Source organism: Neocloeon triangulifer, unplaced genomic scaffold (genome assembly GCF_031216515.1).
Source record: "Neocloeon triangulifer isolate White Clay Creek 2 clone unplaced genomic scaffold, ASM3121651v1 ptg000012l, whole genome shotgun sequence".
Taxonomy (NCBI): domain Eukaryota; kingdom Metazoa; phylum Arthropoda; class Insecta; order Ephemeroptera; family Baetidae; genus Neocloeon; species Neocloeon triangulifer.
Window position 1 is genome coordinate 1,532,721 of NW_026775554.1, and position 26,554 is coordinate 1,559,274.

At 40.3% G+C, this 26,554-nt stretch overlaps 4 protein-coding genes across 11 annotated transcripts; 2 read left to right on the forward strand and 2 right to left on the reverse strand.

Annotated features, from left to right (window-relative positions):
* Positions 1–1,887: 1,887 nt before the first annotated feature.
* Positions 1,888–11,295, reverse strand: LOC132197317 (PIH1 domain-containing protein 1). Its single transcript, XM_059620543.1, has 7 exons — positions 10,994–11,295; positions 10,836–10,938; positions 4,041–4,226; positions 3,624–3,770; positions 3,334–3,557; positions 3,133–3,276; positions 1,888–2,686 (listed from the first exon to the last, which is right to left on the reverse strand). The coding sequence occupies exons 1-7, from the start codon at positions 11,063–11,065 to the stop codon at positions 2,636–2,638; spliced, it is 927 nt and encodes a 308-aa protein (XP_059476526.1). The 5' UTR covers positions 11,066–11,295; the 3' UTR covers positions 1,888–2,635.
* On the forward strand, positions 5,252–8,737 carry LOC132197307 (uncharacterized). The gene is made up of 5 exons (XM_059620522.1): positions 5,252–5,445; positions 6,120–6,262; positions 6,326–6,533; positions 7,103–7,627; positions 7,896–8,737. Exons 1-5 carry the CDS (start codon positions 5,284–5,286, stop codon positions 8,268–8,270), a joined length of 1,413 nt encoding a protein of 470 aa, XP_059476505.1. The 5' UTR covers positions 5,252–5,283; the 3' UTR covers positions 8,271–8,737.
* Positions 8,890–23,928, forward strand: LOC132197296 (multidrug resistance-associated protein 1). Of its 6 annotated transcripts, none has more exons than XM_059620498.1 (24): positions 8,890–9,432; positions 11,261–11,378; positions 11,657–11,842; positions 11,908–12,030; positions 12,090–12,368; positions 12,420–12,613; positions 12,792–13,001; positions 13,053–13,227; positions 13,282–13,450; positions 13,508–14,029; positions 14,081–14,274; positions 14,331–14,675; positions 14,733–14,910; positions 14,965–15,194; positions 15,254–15,476; positions 16,340–16,560; positions 21,621–21,710; positions 21,765–21,964; positions 22,015–22,141; positions 22,204–22,302; positions 22,468–22,617; positions 22,668–23,108; positions 23,163–23,242; positions 23,308–23,928. In XM_059620498.1, exons 2-24 carry the CDS (start codon positions 11,334–11,336, stop codon positions 23,420–23,422), a joined length of 4,596 nt encoding a protein of 1,531 aa, XP_059476481.1. In that variant the 5' UTR covers positions 8,890–9,432; positions 11,261–11,333; the 3' UTR covers positions 23,423–23,928. The 6 variants fall into 6 exon arrangements, with proteins under 6 accessions (XP_059476481.1, XP_059476485.1, XP_059476482.1 ...); XM_059620502.1 differs by lacking the exon at positions 16,340–16,560 and adding an exon at positions 16,764–16,984; XM_059620499.1 differs by lacking the exon at positions 16,340–16,560 and adding an exon at positions 17,928–18,148.
* Positions 23,864–26,546, reverse strand: LOC132197310 (magnesium transporter NIPA2). Of its 3 annotated transcripts, XM_059620528.1 has the most exons (8): positions 26,338–26,546; positions 26,194–26,240; positions 25,995–26,118; positions 25,580–25,702; positions 25,378–25,520; positions 25,218–25,326; positions 24,799–25,160; positions 23,864–24,484 (listed from the first exon to the last, which is right to left on the reverse strand). In XM_059620528.1, the coding sequence occupies exons 2-8, from the start codon at positions 26,200–26,202 to the stop codon at positions 24,212–24,214; spliced, it is 1,143 nt and encodes a 380-aa protein (XP_059476511.1). In that variant the 5' UTR covers positions 26,203–26,240; positions 26,338–26,546; the 3' UTR covers positions 23,864–24,211. The 3 variants fall into 3 exon arrangements, with proteins under 3 accessions (XP_059476511.1, XP_059476512.1, XP_059476510.1); XM_059620529.1 differs by lacking the exon at positions 26,194–26,240 and having other exon boundaries at positions 26,338–26,544; XM_059620527.1 differs by lacking the exon at positions 26,338–26,546 and having other exon boundaries at positions 26,194–26,331.
* Positions 26,547–26,554: the final 8 nt, after the last annotated feature.

The window sequence follows — 26,554 nt, forward strand, 5'->3', positions numbered from 1 at the left end:
AGACAGTGCCGTTGACACCTTTTCGTTGCGCCTATAGCAATAATTCCTGGTCGGTTCATTTCTAAATTAAATTTTTTATTTATTTAGAATGTCAAAAATGTTAATATCATTCGTAAAAAAACAAAAATCAATTTATTAAAAGATTTTGGTTTCACAATATTTATGCGCTTAAGTTGTTCAAACGCCCATTGTTATAAAAAACTTTGATTTTAAAAAAAAATTTGTAATTGCTGCTAATTATTCTAATAAATATTTTAAATCCAACAATAATAAATAATTGTCAATTTCTTTCCTGTTTAATATCGTGGATATACACAGAATTTCCCAAAATTTTATATTGTAGAATATCAAAACTTAATTTAAATATTGAAAGTTTTTAAGTATAAAAATTTGACATGAGCAGTCTCATTACAGAATTACCATAAAAATTTTATATAAATTTCAATAGCATTTTCCATGCTTCAATTGCTAGATACAAAATTGTGATTTTTCTGCATAAAACTCGCTCGTCTTATGATGGAAGGAAAACAACAACCTTGACACTTCCATGGAAAATCTATTTCTTGTGCAACAAAACGTGCGACACAAATTATGAAGGAAAACAATGAGTGCAGCGACCTCGCCCGTAATTTTTGCAACAAAGCAAAGGGGCGCGAATAAATTTTCCCCAGCCCTACAAATAGGTGAAAATTATTCTAGGCAGTCATAATTTTACAATGACGATAATCTACTTTTTTATGTGAATAAGATTTTTTTTCAAGTTTCTGTTTTAATTTTCCCAAACAAATTTAATGTAGATTCAGAAACTGAGCGGAAAACCAGTGCTCGGGGATAACAAATCAAAATGTTTAATTTTGAACTTTTAATTAGAAATCTAAATTTTTACAAAAACAGATTGGGATTTCTTCTCAATCTGAATCCACTTAAATTTCTTTTGATTATAAATTTTACAAATGGACAAACGCATGAATTGCCATATTTTTTTTGTAAGTTTTTAGCAAAATTAATACTTTCTTTTCTGCCAATTAAATCGTAAAACCAATTGGAAATGATCGAGAGACGGTCCCGAAAAATTTCTCACACACGAGATGAGCGCAGCAAAAAGAAAATTATATTATTCCACTTCCATGTCACGTTCGAGCCTCCCAACAGACAAATCTCCGAAGAAGCCAAAATCGTGCGAATTGGTCGCTTTCGTTTTTTCCCTGTCTAAAAATTGTGCAATTTTTCTTCCCAGAAATAAAAGGCAGATGTGCGAAGAAGTTTTTCTTTACTCGGGGACGAAGCCGAACAAAACAAGCGGGCCAATAAATAAAATCTAAAGTTCCGGCTACTAAACTAATTAAAATATGGCAACGAACTCATGCAGGACGAAATTAATTTAAAGTGGTAAATTAGCACCGAGCCGGCGGGTTTGCTGAATAGGATTTTCTTTTTAATGGCGATTTAACGGTGAGTCGCGCGCAATTTTATAGCCGCGATCGGGCTTTTGCAGCCTATTCATCGGCACCTAAGCCTAATGACCGCGTATTTCGCGGAAATTATTATCACGCCCGCTTTGTTGACAATAAAAACGGTAATCAATTAATATTAAAACCGACTTGCTCCAAAACAAATATCTCGTTTGAATTAAATATGCTCTGTGAAAGTAAAAAGTAAGTATTTTTGTTGCAGGAATTTTAGATTAAATTAAATAATTCAAAAACAGGACGCTCAGCCAGAATTAAATGAAAAATAAAAACTTTTGCAATTTATAATTATTTTATTTTCATCCAACTGTTTTCATAGCTAATAACATTCAATTTAAAGGAAATTAAATTATATTTCTAAAATAAATTAAAATCTACCTCGAATTTCAACAATATTAATTTCAAATTGTAAATTTTTTAAACAGGAAATTAGATCTTAACGTTGTTACAAAATCGATAAATTAGATTTATAAAAAATTTCTTTGATTCTTAATTTCAAGCTGATCGAGCATCCTGTTTGCGCGCCTCTGGCTGAAAATGTCGCAAGTTTTGGAGACAACGCTGCCGAAAACTCCTTCTCTCGGCAAAAAAATTCACAGACGCTGATATGATTTCCGAGAAATTCGCCGAGCAACTCGCCACCGACAAAAAAGGACAAAAATTTTTACTGCGCCTGCTCTTAATGATGGAAATTGTGAATTTAAGGCGTGCGAGAGAGCTAAATAAATAAAAGGCAGGAGCAGCTGTACTTTTGGAGAATCTTTTTTACTTTGGACGGTCGGTCGGGCGCAGCAAAATAGGCGCTAATGAATTCATGACAGGCAAAGAAGTGGCCACAGTATGAAAAGGCTTAATCACTCAACTATTTAAAAGTGAGGCTGCTTGCTTCGACTATTTCTTTGTGCCGCCTTTCTAAAAGGATAACTCACCGACAGAGGTCAAACTTAACACGTAAATGCTTCCATTAACAGCTCGTGCTGGCAATTTGCTAAAATCCTTAAATTTTATTCGACGCAACTTTTTCACTTTGATTTGTCAAGATTAAACAATAATGAAGTATAATAAAACTTTTTATTTTACTTTTTATTAGGAAGGAATTTTTGGAATTTTAATTTGTGTGGGCAGTTGATGAGAAATGCAGCTAGTGGCGGGTGAGGGCGGCTCCGTCACTGTCCTGCAGCCAAAACTCGCTTCACCGGCAACCACAGCGTCAGAATCTGCAACACAAAATTATTGCGGCCTTTAATTATGCATTCAGTGGGCGTAGGTCCTTGCCGCCTTGGACAGCGGCCATCAATTCGCCGTGAGAAAATTAGATACGTACAGACAGACACACAAACTTTTGATATGCATCTACGCACTTGACTTTTCAGCACGCAAAAGCGTTTTATTTTGGCAGACAAATAATCGCATCAATTTTTACTGCTTTCTTAAATCGCCTTGTCTGATCACGACAATGCTCCTTTTTGTTTTAATATTTAATTTTGTATTCAACTAGAAATCAAGTTTTCTGGAAGCTCCTTGGTAGAATGAGAATAAAATCGTAAAAAAAGAAACTATTATGATTAATTAATTAATAAACATTATTTCTAGTAAAAATCCTCCTCCAAGTTGTTAGAGCATTGATTTAAGTATTCAAATAATTAGTCTTCTTTTCGATTACTTTTGAATCTCTGTCGAATTGGGCTGTCACTGCGTCTTGGTCAACCAAGTGTGGGAGAAAAACGTCCAATTTGTAGTTACTCTTGTGAGCCTGCACCAAGATTCGATCCTCCCCAATATCCGCAGTCAATTCAGCAGACGACGCCTGAAAATTCTTAATTAGTTTCAATTCTCTTTTTTTTAAATTATTATTTGAACAAACCACTTCGGGCAAGGTGAGTTCGGCGACCATTGTCTGCAGTTTTCCCTTGGCTGGTTCGCCCGTGATTTTGTACTTGGGCACTCTGGTGCGCGGTTTGAGGTCGTTGGCCTGCGCGGGGCAGATTTCCGAGATCAGGGGTCCAGCGGGGGTGGAAGGGCCGTCCGAGCGGATGCGCTGGGACTTGGGCGTGCCTATGCTTTTTCTCTTGGTCAAAATAGTCACTTCTGCGAATAGACATAGAATTGAGTTTTTTTTTGTATGAATTATTGAAAGCGTTTTCCTCGAATCACCTCCAATTTTGAGCGCCACGTTGTACTTGTTCTGGACTCCTTCCATGGCAGCCGTCAAGATGAACTGCCTAAATAGCTCATTGTTTTCCACCTTCTGGAGGGTCTTGGGATGAATGGCGATGTCAAAAACTTGGCACTGCTGGCCGCCTGCAAGTTTATGCAAATTTTAAGGCCTGATTTGAAATTCATAAACCATAAAATGTATGGAAAATAAAAAGCAACTAAAATTCCGCTGTAATGCAATAATTTTAAATTTTGGTAGCTTTATTAATTTATTTATTCATATTGTCAGAAAAAATTAGAGAAACCTTTACAATTTAAAATTACTTTAGTGGAAAAATCTGAAGAATTACAAATTTTTATTATTATTCAAACACATGAAATAATTTTCATTTAATCTTTCAAATAAATGCGTACTTTTGTCTTTTTCAAATCTTCCTTCTCCGAGGCTCATCGGCACTCTGAAGGTTGAAGGGTCATCCGAATTCAAAATCTGGGCCAATTCGATCTCGGACACGTCCTTGGTTTGTGGGATTTCCTCGGACGTGCAGAGGTTGAGGAAAACTTTCTCTCCAGAGGTGGCGCGCGCCTTCACGCAAATTCCTGCAATCAAAAATCCATACTTTGGTGAAATTCGCTGCATAAATAATAGAAAATATATTCAAACAGGTGCCAAAGAGAGGAAATAACGCGCAGTACCGGCCAAGACATGCAAGCTCTCGGCATGCAACATTCAGGCTGGGCTGCAAATAAAATATTTATTTCGAAGCGTTTATGCTAATGCCGGCCGCGGCAAAATGCAAATTTATATATAAGTTTTCTTAAATCCTATGAAACATAAAAAAAAAAAATCTCTCTCGCCGGCAATGGTGCAATAAATTTTTTCGAAATACTTTCGAATATTTAATTTTATGTAGAGATGCCTGGGGGAAATATTATTTAAAATAAAAATACTCAGTTTTAATAATATTTGTGGATTTTATAGATTTTTTTTTATAAAATTTCTACATAAAACCTGTAAATAACTTTTTTTAGACAAAATATTTTCAAATTTTTAAAAATAAATTTTAGAAAATTAAAATGAATGGAATAACCACAAATTTTAAAATTAATCATTTGAATTGAAAAACTGGGATTGTAAATCAAGCGTGTAGACAGCTCTATTTTCATTAAAACTTTAAACTTGTGTCTAGAATTGGTTTGATATGAGGTAAAAATACCCTGGCAGAGTGAACGCCACGCTTTTGTTTTCAGTCCGAGCCAAATAGTTTTGCGGTTCGTCGGCGGCGTTTCGTGTGCAATTGTATAAAATTATCCCAAAATACATGAGTTTGCAAGTGCGCGGAACAAACACAATTGTTTATTAATTAGTTGCGCAAGATCCTCAATAATAATAAAACTTTGGGCTCGTTTCGGTCAATTAAGAAAACGCTGCATTCACACGCGATCTCTGCAGGCTGGAGCGGCGTGATCGAGGCGCGAACGCCGCGTTTACAACAGACAATAAAACTCTTTAGTTTTTAATTCAATGCGAGATGTAATTATTGGGCGGCGATCGCGGGGCGCGTGTGCCAATTAAACGGCGAACAAAAGTTGGCACGCTGCCCCCGCCACACAGAGACAGAGAACCGGGGCGAAATTGAGCGGCACCAGTTGCACGATGAGCCTCAGCAGGGACTCGTCCCGCTCGGACAGCGCCGACTCAGACGAGCCCAGGACGCCCAGGAGGAAAAGGTCCACCTACGAAACCAGGTTCCTCGCCGACCTGGGCCCTTTCCACGACATTGGATTTTTCATTGGCCAAAACGATGCAGACCTGCAGGTACTTTTTATCAAACTTTTTTTATTTCTGTTTAAATTTCTATGACAATTTAAAATCATCTTCAAAATGTTTAGCAGTAAAATATAAAATTGAATCGCTCTAGGGATTGCAGTATTAAATTTATTTATTGAAATAAATAAAATCAAAGTTTTCATGTTAAATCGTAAGTGTGCAAATGTGTTTTTTTTTTATTTGTTTATTATATTATTTATTACTTTATTATTGTCTCTTAATTCATTAAAAGGAGAGGCTTTTGCAAAAATATGGCCACATTAATCTTGATGGTAATTTTTCTCTACATCAGCATTGGTTTTGTTAAGTTCCAAGGAGACAGAAGAAAATTTTTATCTACTGGGGGAACTGAATTATCAAAATTTGACATTTTTTAAAAGGGATTTTTCTAAAATATATTTTTTTTCTCTAAAAATTGGCGCAACCATGATAGATAAAAGTTTCACCAAATCACGTTTATATCACCCCATTGCAGATGGTGAAATAAAATAAATAAGTAAGTAAGGCCAAAATTAAACTTTTTAATAAAGATTTCAGCAGGAATTTATTCAATTTTGTTCACAAAAGGAAATTTCGTTTAAAATTTACTAATGAATTGTTTTGCCTAATTAAATTTTGATGTTGAAACTACTGTTGTTGCGTCACGGCGTGTCCGATTTCAGCTGGTGACCTGTCACAAGTTGGCGCTGGCCAGAGTGAGCGACGTGTTCGCCCACATCTTCTACCGTCCGGACAACCCATTGGACGACGACGAGCCCATCTTCGTGCAAGACATTTCCCCTGTGGCCTTTGAGTCGATGTGCGGGTCAGTTTGAAAAATAAGCCAGGCCGATTGGCCAATTCATTTGATACATTTGGACTGGCGCAGGTTCGCGTACACCGGCGAGATGTACGTGGAGACTTTCGACGAGTGCTGCGGCCTGTTGTACGCTGCCAAAAAGTACAACTTGTGCGAGGAGCTGCGGAACCAGTGCAGGGCCTACTTGTGGGCCAACATTTACCCCAACAATGTGTGGCTCTGCCTCGACTTCGCGCGGGACAACGACGAGCCGCAGTTGTATCAAACGGCTCTGCAAGTGAGGCAATCGAAAGGATAGACAAAGAGAAGAGCGATTCCGTAAAAACACATTTTCAATTTAATACCAAAAATGTAAAATTTCATTATTGGCTTTGAAAATTTCCAGAACGTGAAGGTTCTGTATAAATTTTTTAATTTGGTTTCATTTAATTAAGAATTAAAGACCCTCACCAGTCGCTATTTTACATTTCTGAAAAAGAAGCACAACCATTTTTTAATGACAACCTCAAAACTGATAAAATGAAATTCGCATCTTTTAGAGTCGAATTAAGGTTCTTTTTTTTCCCAACAAAAGCGTATTGAATCTTTGGGTTAGCAGAAGTTGCTTTTAAAACTTGAGTTTATTGAAATAAAGACAAGATTTAAATTAATTTAGCGAAATAAGGCGAATCTCTGATATTATTCCAAGCTTACTTTTAAAGTATTTGATCATTGCCTTCAATTAAAAAAAAAATTAATAAATTCATACGTCTGGACAATTAGGAAAAGGAAATTTAAGATACACATCAGACTTATTGCACTTTAAACTTGAATTTGTTCACATTTTCTAATAATTCCGGTTTACAGATTTTGCAACTGAAAACGTCCAAACTTTTGATGAGAGAAAAGTTCCGCAAGGTGTCCGAGAGCAGTCTGGTGACGCTGCTGCAGCAAGAAAATCTGTCGATTGCGTCCGAGTACGAGTTGTACGACGCGTGTCTGCGGTGGGCCGAGCGGCAGATGGACAAGCGGCAACTGACCAATTCGCGGGACACGGTGCGCCACCTGCTGCGTCCCGTTTTGCCGCACCTCCGCCTCCTGGCCATGAGCGACGAGGAACTCAACCAGGGCCCGCTGGCCGACGACGTCCTGACGGACGACGAGGCCGTCGCCCTCTTCAACCGGACGGAGGTGGACGGCCTGTGTCCGACGAGGGAGGAGCGCGGACAGCCGCGGGTGGACAGCTTCTGTGCGTTCGCCTTCAGCGACGAAATGTTTCTGCTGCACTTGGAATCCGAGTACTTTGAAAACACCTACGACGTCTTTGCGATGGCCTTTTCCTCCAGCGGCGACTTCTTTTCCACCCAGCTGGGTGTCGTCATCCCTACCCAAGTAAATATGCAACATTTCTTATGAAAATCCAAACAAAATTTAAAATCCCAATCAAAATATATTACATAATTTGGAGAGATAAAGTTAGATTTTATTTCTGGGGCGAAAATTATGATTTTTTTTCCCTTTGCAAGTTCAAATTTTAGCAAATGGTTTTTATATAACCCCAAAATAAACAAAAGTGCAGAATTTTTTTTTTTTTAATTATTTTTGAAATTTGTCTTATTTTCAAAATAAAATGAATTCTTATTTGCTAAAAAAATGGCAGATTCGCCCCAAAGACTGCACCGACGACACGTACGACGAGGACCTGACCGTCTTCCTGTACAACTGCACCAAAGGTGAAATGCTGTCCATCACCAGGTTCAAGGGCGAGGTGCGTTTTGACTCGCAGGTGGAGGTGCCCTTTCGGCAGCCGGTGCAGCTCAAGAGCAAAAGGGTGCGCAAAGTGGCCAAGGTCGTTTTCCACAGGGCGGGCACCTACCCTGCCAGGTACCCGCTGGAAGAGGGCAAGGACGGCGAGCTCAGGGTGGCGACCTTCGCCGGCCACGAAAAGGTCAAATTGTGGCACAAAAGGTCGTACAATTTCATCCACTTTTGCGCTTACACTGTCGACTCCAGCACCACAGACAAGGGAGATTAATTAAGAGTAAATTTGTAAAAAAAATTAACTTTTTAAGTTACATAACAGAATTATTACGTAATTTGCTGGTTTTCAGAGGAGAAAAGCTGCTGAAAAATTTAATGATTATTGAAAAATCTTTTTCAATTGCACCTTGTAATGATGCTTAAAGCTATCACTGATAAGTGGTTTCAGCTTAAATTAATATCCCATTTTTTTCTTATCAATATAAAATTGAAACCCTGTTCGAAATTAGATAAAAAATTTATTTATAGAAAAACCTTTGAAACAAACTGGGATAGGTTTTCTTTGCTGACAATTTATTTTCCATTTTTAATATTAGTTAAATTATTCACCAATTTCCTACTTAACCTGTGATAGTACCTGAGAAAGGTTTTCCTATTTTATTATTATTATTACATCACCAAAAAATATTCCTGTATTCAGAAATTCCAATTGTAAGGAAATAAAATAAGAATAAACCCAAAGATTGTGAATTTATTTGAGAAAATACTAAAAAGAAGCATTCATTACAAACTACTTAACTTTATAAGTTAACAAAATTAAATGAGATAAATCAAAATTTTGCCCTCAGCTCCGAAACACGGATTGATTGGAAGCTCATCTGCTTTTAACCATCAAATAAATTTAATTGAAAATCCAGTCACAACTTTTTTAAATTTAAGATACACAATTTTTGGCTTTAAAAAGACAATTTATTTAGTCTTCAAAGGAAGTGAATTCTTAAATATTTCTATTTAAAAACAAAATAATTGTTTTTGCACTTTTTGTTATTTTTAAACCTGAGGTTTTGAATGAGCGAGTCGGAAGTTGAGGTCAACAGCTCTTGATTTCTTCTCCCACTTGTTTTGCGGCGGCGAACAACAAAATTGACATGCAAATCCCTGGGAAAGTGCAAGGGTTGTGACGCAAGTGGTGCAAGAGGCGAGGAGATAGGCGTGCGCGTCCACGTGGTGCTTAACCCTCTATCGGCGGAGTGGGTGCTCGTCTATCTTATCGCGGCGACGCGCTTGTGTATAAATTAGTTTGCCTCACTCGCACGCTCTTGTGCACTGCGAAAAGCCGCCTCACGAGGAGCATCAGTCGCGGAACCGCCGAAGACCGACATCGAGGGTGTGAAAAGAAGAAAAAGTGCTCGAATTTGGACTTTGCGGCTGATCAAGTGGGTTGCAATTTTTTTTTTAAATCTTTAAACAATTTGTTGGGAAATTAAGGTAATTTCAAGCGAAAAATATTCAAATTAATATCACTTTATTTAAAAAATTTATAAAAAAAGGATAATTGATAATTTTTGTTGTGGAAATTTATTTTAATTAAATTACTCTACATTTTAAATAATAGATTTTAAATTTTCCAATACCTTTAAAATTTTAATACAAAAAAAAATTATTGAGGAAATTTCCTCCTTTGTGGAAATTTTCCCATGGTCATTTATAGTCGGATCCCATACTTGGCTTTAATTAATTTACAACTGCAAACTGACGTTGCAAAAACAGTTTCGATATCACACGTCACTGATTGCTTGTGTGATAAATGGTAATATTTGCCGCTGCATCAACAACACACACCTCTCCTCTCAAGGCAATCACGATAATAAGAGCCTCACACATTGTTCATTACTTACTGCTTTTTTTAATTTGAAAATAAATATATCCGACTTTTTAAAAGTTATTTTTAAATCGGTTGCTGCCACTTGAGCAATAAACACTGCGACAAACAACGCTCGTGCTGAAGAGCAAACAAAATAATCAAAGAAGTCAATTGGCGGAGAACTCAATTCCCTGTCAAGTTGAACAGTCAACACAAATTCAACCATTTCATTTTCCTTCCGTAAGAGCAGCGGCTCATCTCTTGAAAATTAATCAGCATTTGGTCAGCTGATGTAAATTCGACGCCCTCGCACATTTGCGGCTTCGGCGAGTCTCGTGACTACTTTGTTGAGCCGATCAATTTTATTTCACCTCGGTTGGTATTGACGAGTCGGTAAATTATGCATCCGTCCTTGCACGCGTGTTTCTCATTAAGTATAATTCATCACTTTTTATATATATTTTATTGCCGCGGCCTATTTGAGTTCTTCGAGTAGGCCGCTCTAGTTTGGCCAAAATCTATTCTCTGATAAGCTAATGCGAGAGACGTGTGGAACAAAAACACACTGCCCCTTATCGCCTCACTTCTTTTCTTTATCGAATCACTGCATTCTGTTTTTATATATTGAGTAACGTTGAGCAACAATATTTGAATTTATGCATCAATTTAATGGCCTAAAAAAAATGAATTGCTCGCTTCCTGTGCAATTTTAACATCACTCGAAGCAGAACTGCTGTGTGAAGGTGTTGCTAATTTTCAGCTAGGGGCAGGGAAATCGCTTTGCTTTTAAATTTTAGATTTCACCGCTGCTCAGTTATTTTTAAATCTCCATGGCTGCAGTTTTTGAATAAATTTTGTCAAAATTTTAAATTAATTTTTAAATTAAATTATTCATCAAAGATTTCACAAACGTATAATTTGATTTTTAATCGTACAACGCCTAGTTTTTAATTAGAAAATATTATTTGTCATTACCTGGTTTGAGTTGAATGATTTTGCAAGGCTGTTCAGGTCGTTCAGGCGTTGGAAAAAGTCGCTCGAGCTCTTCGTTAGGGGCGGCAAAAGCGTGATGAGGCTCCTATACGAGACAATGATAAATTACATTTCACTTTTAAATTATGCAAAAATTTCACCTCAATCATAAGCTTTTTCTCCAGAAGACCCCTGTCCACCTCCAACAAGACTTTGTTCGTTTTCGCCGACATCGTCTTGTGCCAAAATTCACTGACGAGCAATCTTGATCTTATCAAAACGCACTTAAAACTGGGTTGATTTTGCTCAAATTTTCAATTTAAGTTTAGAAAATTAACTTAATTGTGATTATATCGGGTCTTGTGTCGAGGCGTTGCGTAAAAGCAGCGTAAATTAAAAATTAACTCGGCTCGCTTGTGTGTTTGCAGCAGTCTCGTGAGGGAACCATAGAAACAACAAGGCCACGCCCCCTTTTTACGTCATCGTCAGGTGACCTTAAAGATGGCCGACGCCGGGATGGACGGCTTCTGCGGCTCCAAGTTTTGGGTGAGATTTCGGCTTTTCTTTTATGGAATATCGCTTTTCTTAGTGAAATTCTTGTTTATGAAATGTTCTTGCGCAATTAAAGTGCAAAATCAGACCCGAGCGGGTTGAAATTAAATCAAGAGTTGGTTTTAAAAATTCACCTGCCGCAACATTTTTGTTGCCTATTTTTTGTGCTGCTGCATGGATGGGATGAGCATCATCTTCACCAAAACTCGCACCGTGTCCTTGACAAGGATGACACGGCATGATTCTGACGGAAACTTAATTTGTGTTCACAGGACATCAATCAGACGTGGCCCAGCGAGTACGACACCATTCCCGACTTCACCTTTTGCTTCGAGAGGACGGTGTTGGCTTGGATTCCATGTGCCTTCCTCTGGGTCTTCTCAATTTTCGAAGTTTCCTACATCCTGCAGAGCAGATATAAAGACGTTCCTTTCACGTGGCTCAATATTTCCAAATTTGTAAGCATTGTCAATTTTTTGCTGATTACATAACATTTTATACAAATTGATTTTTTGCTTTTCAGATTGCAACCTTTGCCCTGACAGTTGTCGCAATTGTCGACCTTATTTACGCCATTGTTCAGTCATCAAGCACTGAAACGTACCCTGTTGACTATGTCACGCCCATCGTCTTGGCCATTTCATTTGTAAGGGAAAGGTTTGTTTACTGCGAACTTGGATTTTTATTTTTTATTTTCAATTTCAGATTCTGGTCCTTGTTTTTCAAGAGGCCAACCGAAGGAAGGGCCTGGTGACCTCCGGCCTCTTATTCCAATTTTGGCTCTACCTCGCCATCTGCGGAGCCTTCGAGTTCCGCACCCTGATTCTCTCCAGCAGTGACCTTGCACAAGAAGACGTGGTTTACGCCAGTGGCGACTTCCGATTTGTGACTTACTTGATTCACTATTCTCTGGTGCTGGTCATGTTGGTCTTGAATGGTTTTGCCGACGCTCCACCTCGATTCTCCGAATATCCCAAAGTGGATGTGAGTTTTTGTAATACGTAATGTTTGCCTTTTTTCATTTTGGATTTTTAGAACATGTGTCCTGAAGCTCGCTCGTCGTTTCTGTCAAGGATGACATTCAGCTGGTTTGACAAATTGGCGTGGCTTGGCTTCAGGAAGCCGCTGGAAAACAAGGATTTGTGGAACATGAATCCTCTGGACACTTCCGCCTATGTGGTGCCAGTATTTGAAAAGTACTGGAATCAGTCTGTACAAAAAGCTGCAAGGTATGCATTTAATTTTGGGAAATTTGCATGGTTTGTTTTTGCTTTTCACTGAGATTTAAATTCCAACGCACTCAAGGATGTTTTGGGTTAATTTTGGGTGAGTCGGTGTTTATGAAATAGTTGGATTTTCCAAGTTGATTTTTTTTATAAAAAATTACTCATTCATCTTTTACTTTAGCACCAATGGACCAAAGGCGTCATTCAGAAAGACTTCTGGAAATGCCGAGTTTGATGTAGAGTTCAGCACAGCTCAACCTAAGACCAAGCAAAAGAATCAAGCGTCCATTGTTCCGGCCATTTGCAAAGCGTTTGGCCCGATTTTCTTGCTCGGCTCTTTCATGAAGTTCCTCCAGGACCTCCTTGGATTTGTCAACCCTCAGCTTTTGAAGTAATTATTATCAATAAAAAAAGGAATAATTGAAATTGACTTTCTTCTCAGGCTGCTGATCAACTTTGTCGAGCAAGACGAGCCTCTGTGGAGAGGCATGACTTATGCCGTGTTGATGTTCGTCACTGCCTCGCTGCAGACCATCATTTTGTCGCAGTATTTCAACAGGATGTTCATAGTTGGTCTGCGTGTCAGAACAGCCCTCATCTCTACCATTTACAGAAAGGTAAACAAACCTTTGTAAAAAGATTATAAAAATTACAAATTCATTTGAATTTAGGCTTTGAGATTGTCGAACTCGGCCAGGAAAGAATCAACTGTGGGAGAAATTGTAAATTTGATGTCAGTTGATGCTCAACGCTTTATGGACCTGACCGCCTACCTCAACATGTTGTGGTCTGCACCCCTGCAGATCGGGCTCTCTCTTTACTTCCTGTATCAGATTTTGGGTATGATTTGTTGAATTAATTAAGAAAAGAAATTTTGAGACTAATTTGCTTAAACAGGACCTTCTGTCTTTGCCGGTTTGGCCGTCATGATCATTTTGATCCCAGTCAACGGTTTCATCGCGAACCGAATCAAGACGTTGCAAATCAGGCAGATGAAAAACAAAGACCAGCGTGTCAAGTTGATGAATGAGATTTTGAGTGGCATCAAGGTGTTGAAGCTGTATGCATGGGAACCGTCCTTTGAGCAGCAAATCCTCAAGATCCGCGACAAGGAAATCGAAGTGCTGAAGCAGGCGGCCTATCTGAATGCCGGAACTTCCTTTGTGTGGGCGTGCGCCCCTTTCCTGGTCTCCCTCGTGACCTTCGCCGTCTTCGTCCTGTCCAGTGACGATAATATTCTGGACTCTGAAACCGCTTTTGTCTCTCTTTCACTCTTCAACATGCTCAGATTCCCTCTGTCCATGTTGCCCATGATGATTTCCAGCATGGTGCAGGCCAGCGTGTCTGTCAAGCGTCTCAACAAGTTCATGAACATGGATGAAATAGACCCCACCAACGTTGGACACGATCCCTCTGAATGTGAGATAAACAAAGAGTTGTAGTAAAAAAACTAAAATTGAAATATTTCAGCTGATCCTATTGTGATGGAAAATGGCACATTCTCTTGGGGACCGGATGAAAGCCCGGTTTTGAAGGGAATCAACATGAGGTGCAAGCAGGGTAGCTTGGTTGCTGTGGTGGGGACGGTCGGCTCTGGAAAGTCTTCCCTTGTTTCCGCCTTTTTGGGAGAAATGGAGAAAATCACCGGCCGAGTGAATACGAAGGTTTGGTGCAAAATTATTAATCGAATATTAAAAATGTAATTTAATTTTTCTTGCAGGGATCAATGGCCTACGTTTCCCAGCAGGCGTGGATCCAGAACGCCACTCTGCAGAATAACATCACCTTCAGCAAGGTGTTGGACAACATCCAGTACAACAGAATTGTGGAGGCCTGCGCTCTGAAGCCGGACATTGACATGCTGCCGGGAGGAGACCAAACTGAAATCGGCGAAAAGGGAATCAACCTGTCTGGCGGGCAGAAACAGAGGGTCAGCTTGGCAAGGGCTGTTTATTATGATGCAGACGTTTACTTCTTCGACGACCCTCTCAGCGCCGTGGACAGTCATGTGGGCAAACACATTTTCGACAATGTCCTCGGACCAAAGGGGTTGTTGAAGAAAAAGGTAAATTTCATTTTACCATATTCGTATAAACTTTTTATATTTGATTTTTAACTCCAGACAAGAATTTTGGTCACTCACGGCATCACTTATCTGCCCGACGTGGACAACATTGTGGTCCTCAAGGATGGAGAAATTTCCGAAGTTGGTACTTACAATGAGCTGATTGCAAAGAAGGGAGCGTTCGCCGAGTTCCTCCTGCAGCACATCCAAGAAAGAGCAGAGGAAGATGGAACTGGTTAGCAGTTTTAATTGAAAAGTGCCAAATTTTGGTTAACATGAATAAATTTAGATTTTGAGGATGTGAAGCAGCAGTTGGAAAAGACTCTGGGCACTGAAAGTGTGCAGAGACAGTTGAGCAGACAGAAGTCGAGTGATTCTGCCTCTCTCACTGGATCACTGTCGAGATCATTCGATGGATCCGAGGTTCGACGCAGGAAAAATTCAAAGGAAAATTCTGTCCCACCTGAGAAAAAGGTTGGACAGAAATTGATCGAAGTTGAAAAGTCTGAGACAGGAAGTGTAAGTTGTTTTTAATACATAAATTTAAATCAAGTTTACATTTTTTCTTCGCTTGGCAGGTCAAATGGGATGTGTACGCGCACTACCTGATGTCAATTGGCATTTTCCTCACTGTCGCCACACTATTTCTGAACGTCCTGTACCAAGGATTCTCGATTGGCACAAACGTTTGGCTCTCGATTTGGTCGAACGCTCAAACTGCGTACAATGCCACGCAGCCACTGCCTCCCAACGAGAGGGACATGTACTTAGGTGTTTATGGGGGTTTGGGCATCGGCCAAGGTAAGCCTCGATTGAAATTAATCCTCCGCCTTTTGAGATAACAAGTAAATTTAAAATCGCATGCTCGAAAATGGGCTTAAATTTTTTAAATGCTTCTTCACCACGCTTGTTATCTCAACCTGATCAAATAATCCAATTTCTCAAATCTGCACTCATAAATTGACTCAAACACCATTAATATTATTTCAAATGTGATCCCTCAAATTAATGGAGTAGCTCCCCCCAATGCACTGGCGCACTAACTTAGGATTGCATGCTGTAGACTTGTGACTAACCGAGTAAATTTCAGCGGTTTTCAATTTCTTCCCGAGCATCATCCTGGCACTTGCTACACTGAGTGCTGCAGTCAAACTGCACCGCTCCATGCTGTCGAATGTGTTCAGAAACGAAATGAGTTTCTTCGACACCACCCCAATCGGCAGAATTCTCAATCGCTTCTCCAAAGACGTAGACGTCATTGATAACACGCTGCCCTCGCTCCTGCGAGGCTGGTTCATGTGTTTTTTCTCGGTACAAAACCTTAATAAAAGCTTTACGTCCAAGCACATCAAGCAATGTGGAGCAAGTGCTGAATATGTGTGTGTGTTTTGCCAGAAAAATCATTTGTTGCACTTTTCCTTTAATTTAAAAATGCTTTCTGTGTTTTCTGTTCATTCATTTTCAATGGGTAGTGTCTTTTCTACTGTGTTTTAATTAATTAATTCTTTTGATTAATCGTTCAAAGCCACTCACTAACTCTGTCTGTACAAAATCCACCTCACCTGCTCTCCGGCAAAACTTTCATATTTTGTTGTTTTGGTCGTGGCACAAAAAAAAAAGAATTTCCAGCTAAAGACGCGAACCTGGGTGTGTCTATGTTGCAGTCGTGACCGTGCTTGTGGCCTCCCTATTTACATACATGGGCACCCTCAAAGCCTCGCACAGCTGCCACAACCTCATGCTGGACAATCTCATGCGAAATCCCATCTCTTTCTTTGATATCACGCCCCTGGGCCGTGTGCTAAACCGCTTCTCTAAAGACGTTGATACCATGGACACGGTCCTGCCCATGACCCTGCGGGGCTGGACCACGTGCTTCTTTGGGGTAGGTACCGCGGCGGGCTTTCTGTCTCACTCAGCTTAATTTCGCCCACTCATCAGGCCGTCCAATTGTCAGAAAAAACAACCAAAGGCCGAAGTATTCATTTTTTTCCGTGTTGGGCTTTTTGCGAGACGCTTAATTCTGCTGAACCCTCACTCGAAATCATTCCGCTTTGAAAAAGGAAAAGAAACTGGTTTAAAATTTAGCGATCATGACGACGGCGCCGTCTGTGTTGTCGATGCTTGGGGGTCTGCGCGCCGCTCGGCAACTGCATCACTGGATGGTGGGCAATGTGCTGCGGCTGCCGATGAGCTTCTTTGATACGACCCCGCAAGGGCGCATCACGCACCGATGCTCCAAAGACATGGACACCCTGGACTACATGCTTCCCTTTCTGCTCAAGGGTGTCCCCATTACTATCGCTTCGGTATGTCACGCAGGGCAGGATTGAAAAAAGGAATTGGGAGAGGGATTATTCGCATTCAGAACAACTTGGCATGCGAATATCACTAAGAAAAATCAGGAAAAGTTTTTCAGGTCGCCATTATTGATCAGAAATTTTGTTTTCCATTTGTCAGAATTTTCTATATTATACTTAGAAATATTATGAAATGGTTCTGTATTATCAAATTTACTAAAAGCTAGTCATTCAAGGAATCTCATTTGCCAATTATAAATTATTCATTTTTTTCATGCTGAATTTGGTTTCTTTAGGCAGGGTTACATGCAATTTATACAGCTCCTCATTGGCAAAAATTAGAGTTTAATCTGATTAACTTTAAGTCTGGTGCATATTATTAAACATTTTGAATATTTATTCTCACCATTGAAGCCTAATATTTCCTGCAAATAAATGGTTGTACTAATTTAACTCCAAATTGGCGTAATAAAATCATATTTTTACTGCAAATAGGAGCTATTTTTTTTTTAATTATTGCAAATTATTAATAATTTTCAAATCTATGTATTGAATTTTCTGATACATGAAATTCTGACAAATGAGGATTGCCCTTCTGATATTTGAATTTACGATCAATAAGGGGTTCCCATCATTTTTTGTTTTGTTTTACGGAAAGCTTCTTGGATTCATCACTCGCATTTGAGGTGAAATAATTTAAAAATATAATATAAAAAAAAAACAGAAAGCATTTTAACAAAAGACCAAACAAACAATCACATTTCTCAGCCAACAAATTTTGCACAAATGGTTTTTCTCGGCTCACTTTTTAACTCTTCCCTTTTCCTCCTAACTTTTTTGAACTGTGTTGAATTACTTACAATTGTAGCTCTTTTTTTTAACTTTCGGTGTGGCCAACTCTTGAATTTGACACTGTGATGACCGCTCGTTTGCATGCGTCATTTTGTTTCAGCCCTTACCGTTTACATTGGCTCGTTAACTTTGTACGTTGGCACTCTGAGCGCCGCTAACCTTCTGCACAAAAGGGTGCTCGCGAACCTCATGCGAAACCCAATCTTATTTTACGAAACGACTCCGATTGGAAGAATCCTTAGCCGCTTTTCGAAAGACGTTGACGTCTTAGACAACACTTTGCCGGGCAACATGCGAATGGTGCCTCTCATGGCTTTCAGGGTAGGTCGAAAAACATCCTTTGAGACTCTCTCTTGCATTGATTGGCCACCGACGGGAAACGAGAAAAATCATTTTTCATTCAAAACAGAACCACATCTACTAAAAGCATGCACCAATTTTTAAAGCAAAACATGATAAATTATTTAAAAAAAAAAAAAATTAAACCGCATTTCTCATGGAAATTAAAAAGCTGCATCGGATCGCCTAAAAAAATTGTATTTCATGAGCTGTATTTTGCAGCGTTTTGCATTTACTTTGGAGCTCTAGGCGCCTTCCTCGGAACTCTTTTAGCCTCGAATCGGATGCACAAGAGAATGTTGCGACGCCTAATGCGGTGCCCGTTGTCGCTCTTCGACTACACGCCGGCCGGTCGAATTATGAGTCGATTCTCGATGGACGTTGACATGTGCGATATGACGCTGCCACTGCTCATGAAAGTGTGGCCGAACCACGTGATTAAAGTAGGTCTCTTCCCGCTTTCCGTTTTACCGAAATGAAAATTGATTTAAAAAAAAAATGAAACTGCAGCAACTGAACCCTGAAACAAGAACCCTTCCGCTTATCCAAAGGAAACCATTGTTTCGAAAATTTAGAAAGAAAAAAAAATCATCATTTTTGTCCACGCTTGAATATTCAAAGCTAGGAGCTTCTTTCGTTCTTGTCGCTTCAAAGCTCTGTCGATTCTTATAGATGGTAGAACTGGAGACTTGCAATTCTTGAATCTTTTCCTCTTAATTCGTTGTAAGAAAATCATTCACACTTCACAAAGACTATTTATCACCTTCTTACATTATACTTTTTCTCCATATAAATACTACCGAAGTCTTTGGAGGTTTCACACATCCACGTTGACGCACGGTTTTGAGAAAAGTGTTGCGATGCTCTTCCATGATTTCAGTTTTGTGCATGTTTCTTGGCTCGCTGGCCGTTAATATCGGGACCATCACGGCCTCGGGAAAAATGCACAGGACAATGTTGGGCAGAGTTCTCAAGTGCCCGTCGTCATTTTTCGACACGACGCCGTCGGGCAGAATTATTAGTCGGTTTGGCAAAGACGTGGACATTTGCGACCTATCCCTGCCCCAGAACATGAAAGCGTGGCCGACCGCATTTTTCAGGGTATGTAAATTTGGAGGACACCGGCCGAGACGAAATTTGCAGAAATTTACAAATATTTTCGTTTCCCGAGGAAATTTATTACACAGACAAATATGGGCCCTCGCAATTTTGGTTTCCGTGGTTTGGCGACAAAGAGCAGTGAATCCTTTCTTTCCTTTACAATTAACCTTTCTTCTTTTTACAGATCCAAATCGCGATTGATTTCCACTAACCCGCGCATGCTTTTAGTTCACCCTAACTTAATTAACACCAGCAGGGATACCATTTGAAATAAATTCTTTAGCTCAAAAACCCCTTTTCGGCACCAAGTGGTTGTAAAACCTTTCAAAATTCGGAGCCTGATGCACTCATTTCTTTTTCGTCCCTGCGGTGTGTGGATCTGAAATCTGAAATGACCGGTGGCGCGTGGCCTGTTCGTAGGGTTGGTCGTGTTTTTCTCCGACTTGACGCCTCGGCTCGCCTGCTGGGTCGCCGCCCGCCGCATGCACGACCTGATGACCTTTGGCGTGCTCAGGGCGCCCATGCTCTTTTTCGACACCACGCCTCAGGGCCGCATTGTCGGTCGCTTTTCAAAAGACATCGACGTCGTCGACAATAACTTGCCCATGTACATATCCGACTGTGTGTACTGTCTTTTTGAGGTTAGTTCAAACCCCCGCCTTTCCTGCTCATGCTTTTGCTTTTCGCTAAATCAACATTCCGCAAAAAAAATATACCAATTTCGTCTGCGTTTTTTTTTATATAAAAAATATTTGAAAAAAAAAAATGATAGCAGCATAATGACAATTCAGCCAAACGCCGTGTTTTGGGGTTTTCTCTGAATTAAAAGCAAAACAAAATTAATGCGAACATTTTCAGTTGTATTCGTTTTTCTGGGATCGCTGGTCGTTTTTCTCGGGACTCTGATGGCCGCGAAAAAAATGCACATGGACATGACAAACAGAATTCTGCGGTGTCCAATGTACTTTTTTGACACCACCCCGGTCGGGCGAGTTCTCAGTAGGTTTTCCAAAGACATCGACACCTGTGACGTTGTCCTTCCGCAGATCATGCAAGCGTTGCCCGCTACCTTTTTCAGGGTACGTAACTCTCCGCTTTCCTTTTGCTTTCTGCAAAACGTGACGTCATAATTATGGTGGATTTGGCTGGGTTACCAAATAAATATTACTTAAAAAAAAACTATAGACAAAAATCGGTTAAAAAAATTCATTCATTATTTCTTTCAACCTCTTCAATTTCTGTCTGAGCACGTTTTAGTTTGCTTAAATTCATCCCAAATATTAAATTTCCGGTAATTAGCCTCAGCTCTGCCTTCCTTTGCTACAAATCTAGCCGAATTTCAGCATCCTTGGCATTTTTCATCCAATTGGAACCGTGGATCGGCGGCCAGCGGGCTGCCGTTCACATGCACGCCCTCATGTTGAAAAGGATGCTGGCCGCGCCCGTGACCTCCTTTTTCGAAACCAATCCTCAGGGCCGCATTTTGAGCCGCTTCGGCAGAGACATTGACGTTGTCGACCACAATTTGCCCATGAGCGTCGGTGATCTCTGTTACTGCCTCTTCCAGGTTCGTCTCTCTCGTTTCCAAATCTGGACTGAAGAAGAGGCTAAAATTGACTCTAAAGAAAGTTTGGTCAGACAAAGCTCGACAACCCTGAATCTTTTAATTCATAATCTATTTCATTTCATCACACGTCTATTCATACAAATCAGAATTTTATTTATTATTGTTGTTTATTCTTCATATAATTTTTTTATAATTTACCAATAATATAGTCGCAACCTCTCTGCTCCTGCTTGAATTTTATCACTGAAAACTCTGCTCTAGTGTGGCCTGATCCGCTTGCTAAATTTCGTTCATCCCTCGATTATTTCGCTCAGAAAATTGCGTCCCGAACAAATTCGCTGCAAAATGCTCCACAGTGATTACGGTTTTGTTCTCCGACCTGGGGGCCTGGTACGGAGCCATATTGGCGGCGGTGCCCATCCACGCGAAAGCCCTCAGGGCCATGCTGGGCGCGCCGATGGCCTTTTTCGGCGTGACCCCCGCAGGCCGGATCGTAGCTCGTTTTTCTAATGACATGTACACGGTCGATTCGGTTTTGCCTGAACGCGTGGCCTCGATTATTTGGATAGTCACCAAGGTCAGTCCTTCCGTGCGTCGCCATCAAAGTTGGAAATTTATTTGGTTATAATCAAAAAGAACTTAACTTTTGTAAATGTGGCCTGTTGTTCTGTCTGACAATGCAAAATTTTAAAGGCTTTACACGCTATTTCGAACACAAAATCGCGCTCTTTCCAAATTTTTGTAAAAACTTTCTCGAGATTAATCTCTTTTTCTTTTCCACTCAAGGTGCTGGCCACCATTGTGGTCATCAGTTACTCCACCCCCATCTTCCTTGCTGTGATCATCCCCATCGGAATTCTCTACTACTTCATTCAGGTAAAATTTCCAAAGAAACGGACAAAGAAAATAAATAAATTTGTTAATTTTCAGAGGTTCTACGTTGCAACCTCAAGACAACTGAAGCGTTTGGAGTCGGTTTCGCGCTCTCCAATTTACTCCCACTTTGGTGAATCTGTGACTGGAACTTCAACCATCAGGGCGTATGGCGCTCAGGACCGCTTCATGAAGGAGTCTGAGCAAAAGGTGGATTTCAACCAAATTGCCTACTACCCCAGCATCATTGCCAACAGGTGCGGATTTGCTTTGTCTAAAAAATAATCACTAATCCTTCCAATATCAGATGGCTGGCGGTTCGGCTGGAAATGGTGGGCAACTTGATCATCTTCTTTTCGGCCTTGTTTGCCGTTCTCGGCAAAGAAACAATGAATCCCGGCTTGGTTGGACTCTCAGTCAGCTATGCCTTGCAGGTATTTCATTTGGAAAGCGAGTAAAGAAAAGGTGGTTATTTAATTTTACTATATCATTCTAGATCACACAAACGCTGAACTGGCTGGTGAGAATGACTGGGGACGTTGAAACCAACATTGTTGCTGTTGAAAGAATCAAGGAGTACGGAGAGACTAAACAGGTTTGTTAATTCAACGTCAATTTTACATTGTAAGGACTCATTTTTGGGCTGTCCTTAAAATTTATCTTTAAGTAAGCATGCAAAATTTTAAGGCTTGAGGTTTTGATGAAGTAAGAAGCATTTTCAAAATTAGCCTGAACTACAACTTTTTTGCTAAATTTTCAGGAAGCAGCCTGGGACATCCCGGAGACAAAACCTCCCAAGGAATGGCCTGCCAATGGAAATGTGGTCTTCAATAATTACCAAGTTCGGTACCGGGAGGGCCTGGATTTGGTCTTGCACGGAATTTCCTGCGACATCAAGGGTGGAGAAAAGGTAAAATTGTAATTAAAAAGCAAAGTAAATTGTGACAAAATTTGTTGCAGGTTGGAATCGTTGGTCGCACCGGCGCCGGCAAATCTTCGCTGACCTTGGGTCTGTTCCGCATCATCGAGGCGGCCGGCGGCTCCATCGTGATTGACAACGTGGACATTGCCAAACTGGGTCTGCACTCGCTGCGCTCCCGCTTGACCATCATCCCCCAGGACCCCGTCCTCTTCTCGGGCACTCTCCGACTCAACCTGGACCCGTTCGAGCAGTACAAGGACGAGGAAGTGTGGCGCGCCCTTGAACACGCCCACCTCAAGCATTTCGTCAAGGGTCTTCCTGCAGGTCTGAGCCACGAAGTGTCCGAGGGAGGCGAAAACCTCAGCGTCGGCCAAAGGCAGCTCATCTGCCTTGCCAGGGCTTTGCTGAGGAAGACCAAGGTGCTGGTCCTCGACGAGGCCACTGCGGCCGTCGACCTCGAAACCGATGATTTGATTCAGGTTTGTTCTTATTTAAAATTTTTATTTTTATAAGCTTTGGTTTTAAAATTTTAGCAAACCATCCGGTCAGAGTTCAAGGACTGCACCGTCCTCACAATTGCCCACAGATTGAACACAATCTTGGACAGTGACAGGTGATTTAACCCAATTTGAGGTTATCCTTAATTGATAATTAATCGATGGTATTTTTCAATTTCAGAGTCGTCGTGCTTGATAAGGGCAAAATCATCGAGTTTGAATCGCCCAACGCCCTGCTGCAGAGGAAGCAGTCGGCCTTTTACGGCATGGCCAAAGACGCTGGCATCGTCAGCTAATTGTGTTGCACACTCGTGGACTTTTTTTGGACTCTCTTAAGTGCCTTGGTGCCACTATTAACTTGTCTGTTCACGAATTCTTGTAACTACAGTATTCCTCGTCACATCAATCATTTCCGTTGAATTTTGTAGAAATCATGCCACTTGCGGTGATGGGCTTGTTCTTTTCGACCTAATTTGGAATTTGAATAATTAATTGGGAATTAGATGAATTTTTGAATTGTTTTATATTTTCAGTTATATATTCCCATGTGTTCAGAAAAATCATGTACTTATGGGATTCGAATGTTTTGTAAAGCAAGACTTTGAGCTTCAAAAGCCACTTTTCTGTAAATGTCTGGGCTTTGTACGTTAACACGGCCATCCTATTTTGGCCACATCAGAGCATAAATAGTTACAAGGAGAGGATTTTATTTTATAATTGAAACTTTAAATGATATTATGTGATAGCTTTTTATTTCAGCAAAGCTATTTTACAATCAATAAAGAAATTTATACAACTTCAATACTCGACGCTTTTTTAATCTTCCAATTTAAAACAATAAGTCTCTGAAAAAAAGCTTAATTTAATCAAATATTTTTTTAGCTACCCTTAGAAATCAAGCAATTAAACCAATTTCATCTTAAGTCAGTTCGAGAGAGGCCAAATTGAAAGACATTCACTTGGCTTCAGTAAAAAAATCACCGATGCACGTCTGTGTTTAATTTTGGTCAAAATACTGGTGCGGGCGGGGTCTCGGTTTGCTGCTAGCCTATGCAGGGAGGCAACGAGGGCCCGAGGGAGGCGCGTCATCTGACGTGTGTGGACCCCGTGCTGCTGTAGACGACCTGCTCGTCCTGGCTCATCAGACCCTCCTCGTCCACAGGCACTGGGTTGTACTTGGCGGCGGGATTCGCTCGGTAGCCGCCTCCGGACATGGCCTTGGGCCGCAGAATGCCTCGGACGTCGTTCATCGTGATGTCGACGTCTCGGAACGCGTGCAGCAGGAAAATCGCCACAATCACTGTGAGGAAGCCGCAGATGTTGCCCAGGATGTCTTCCGCACCCAAGTGTTGCCATTCCTAAAATTGGAATTAAAATTATCAATTGCTAGATTCAACGTCACTCCTTAAGTCATTTTAAAGTGCGAATAAAAGCAGATATAAGTTTTGTTAGCTTTTAGTCAAAATTACTCAAAGAACCAATGTTAATTTATAAAAATAAGATTAATTACTGAATAAGGTTTGTTCAAAATAATTGTCAGGCAAAATTGAGCAATAATCAACAAGTTACTTTTGAAAAAAGCAAGGAAAGTAAATATTGGGATAAATCAAATTTAATAGATTAGAATTTTATATCCCCTTCATTGTTCTTTCTTTACTGATGAGATATTAACCTTAAAAAGGATTGTGGACGCCACGATGACGAGGGTGGTGAAGAAGACGTAGTAGACGGGGGTGACGATGGACGTGTTGAAGACGTCGAGCGCTTTGTTGAGGTAGTTCATCTGAACCACAATGCAGCAGACGACGGTGAAGAGCAGCATCCACGTGAGCCAGTTGCCAGTTTCGTTGCTTCTTCCGGACAGGGTTTCCTTGAGGGCCAGGCCCAGACCCTTGCAGCCCATCACCGAGAGAGACCCGATGGCCGAGCAGATGGCGATGTAGATGACCACGTTGGTGTGGCCGAACTGCGGCGCCAGGCCAAAGGCCAGGAAGAGGGACAACATGACGATAACCACCACGTAGAAAATAAAAGCTGCAAAAATTATAAATTTCATTTTGAGTTAAACTTTTCTTTAAGAAAAACTCTTACATGCATCTTGGAGCTTTTCAAGAAGCACCTCCAAACTCTCCACTTCCTCCTCTTTCGGGGAATGAATCACAATCACGGTCGAGCCAATGATGCACAAGAAACAGCCAAGCTGGAAGTTATTTCAATTAAATATTTTTCAAATACTCCAAATTTAATTGACTTTTCCAAGCAGATTTAATCTTTCGTTGAGGTATTTAGAAGAGAGAATGGCAGCAACCAGGACACTGAGAGCACCCAGAGGAGTGACCATTGAAGCTGGCGCAAAAGCGTAGGCAGCAAAGTTGGCCGCCTCTCCGATTCCCACTTGAAATTTTAGGGACAAAATTAATAGTTTTCATGCGAAAAATACAATTCAGTCTTACTGGACAGGAATCCCGCCCACCAAATCCATTCTCGCAAGTAGCCGAATCCTCCGTGGCCTGCTCGAGTTCCTCCGGTTCTGCTCAATCGAATCAACGCCTTCTTTTTTATAATGAAACTGGAGCCTGAAAGAGAGAAGATTTTTTAAACGAAAATTAGGCAAACAAACAGGCAAAAAGCGAGTTATTATGCAATTGAATTTCCAAGGCCAACCTCTCTTAACAAATTCAACTCCAAAAGTCAAGTTTATTTTTATATACAATATATTATAAATAACAAAATTCTTAAATTTAATGTTTTGTTTTGTTAAATTATCACTTTTATTATAGATATGAATTCAAAAGCAGTTTCCCAGTTGAGTAAATCAAATTATTGATCAATTAATTTAATCCGTAGGCAAGAAAAGAAAAAGTTTACCGATGAAAATGCTGGAACTGATGGCGAGACCAAGTCCAACGTAGTAGCCAGTCTCGTCGTACAATTTCGGGTCGAACAAGGTGCCATTCGGCATGATTCTGTCCTTGATAGACTGGATCATTTGCTGCGAACCAAAACAAAACACCGAGATTAATAAAACCAATCACATTCTCCAAAATTTTAGATTATGCTTAATCACCAGAGCCATGGTTAAAGGTCTATCTGCGTGAAAGGATCATGCAAAATCTACAAAAAATTTAAATGTCAAGCAAATAACAAAGTTAAAGCAAAACTTTATGTATTTTGAATCATTTTAGCGACGGATTGACCAATTCACGCGCACCCTTTTTTCAGTCTCCACGACTGATTGTGTGCTGCGGCGATTGAGGAGGATCAGATAAGAAGAGCGGATAAGGCGGTGAAGACGATTATTGACATTGTTTCCCAAAGTTTTTCACGTGATTGGATTCGCCCCAGCAGCAAAAGTTGATTGCAAAAACGAATCGAGCGTTCCAAGAAGGAGCGTTCCTTTTCCCAGCTGAGCGGAATGGGCGTGGCCA

Excerpts from the sequence above, each read along its gene's own strand:
- LOC132197307 (XM_059620522.1), top strand. The coding sequence starts at position 5,284 with ATGAGCCTCAGCAGGGACTCGTCCCGCTCGGACAGCGCCGACTCAGAC. Across the intron at positions 6,263-6,325 it reads GCCTTTGAGTCGATGTGCGG|GTTCGCGTACACCGGCGAGA; the intron begins GTCAGTTTGAAA and ends GGACTGGCGCAG. Across the intron at positions 6,534-7,102 it reads TGTATCAAACGGCTCTGCAA|ATTTTGCAACTGAAAACGTC; the intron begins GTGAGGCAATCG and ends TCCGGTTTACAG.
- LOC132197317 (XM_059620543.1), bottom strand. The coding sequence starts at position 11,065 with ATGTCGGCGAAAACGAACAAAGTCTTGTTGGAGGTGGACAGGGGTCTT. Across the intron at positions 10,939-10,993 it reads AGAAAAAGCTTATGATTGAG|GAGCCTCATCACGCTTTTGC; the intron begins GTGAAATTTTTG and ends TGTCTCGTATAG. Across the intron at positions 4,227-10,835 it reads AATCATTCAACTCAAACCAG|GAATTTGCGTGAAGGCGCGC; the intron begins GTAATGACAAAT and ends TTTTGATTGCAG.
- LOC132197296 (XM_059620498.1), top strand. The coding sequence starts at position 11,334 with ATGGCCGACGCCGGGATGGACGGCTTCTGCGGCTCCAAGTTTTGG. Across the intron at positions 12,614-12,791 it reads TCTGTACAAAAAGCTGCAAG|CACCAATGGACCAAAGGCGT; the intron begins GTATGCATTTAA and ends CTTTTACTTTAG. Across the intron at positions 15,195-15,253 it reads AAAAGTCTGAGACAGGAAGT|GTCAAATGGGATGTGTACGC; the intron begins GTAAGTTGTTTT and ends TTCGCTTGGCAG.
- LOC132197310 (XM_059620528.1), bottom strand. Across the intron at positions 25,327-25,377 it reads GATTAAATCTGCTTGGAAAA|CTTGGCTGTTTCTTGTGCAT; the intron begins GTCAATTAAATT and ends AATAACTTCCAG. Across the intron at positions 25,161-25,217 it reads TGAAAAGCTCCAAGATGCAT|CTTTTATTTTCTACGTGGTG; the intron begins GTAAGAGTTTTT and ends TAATTTTTGCAG.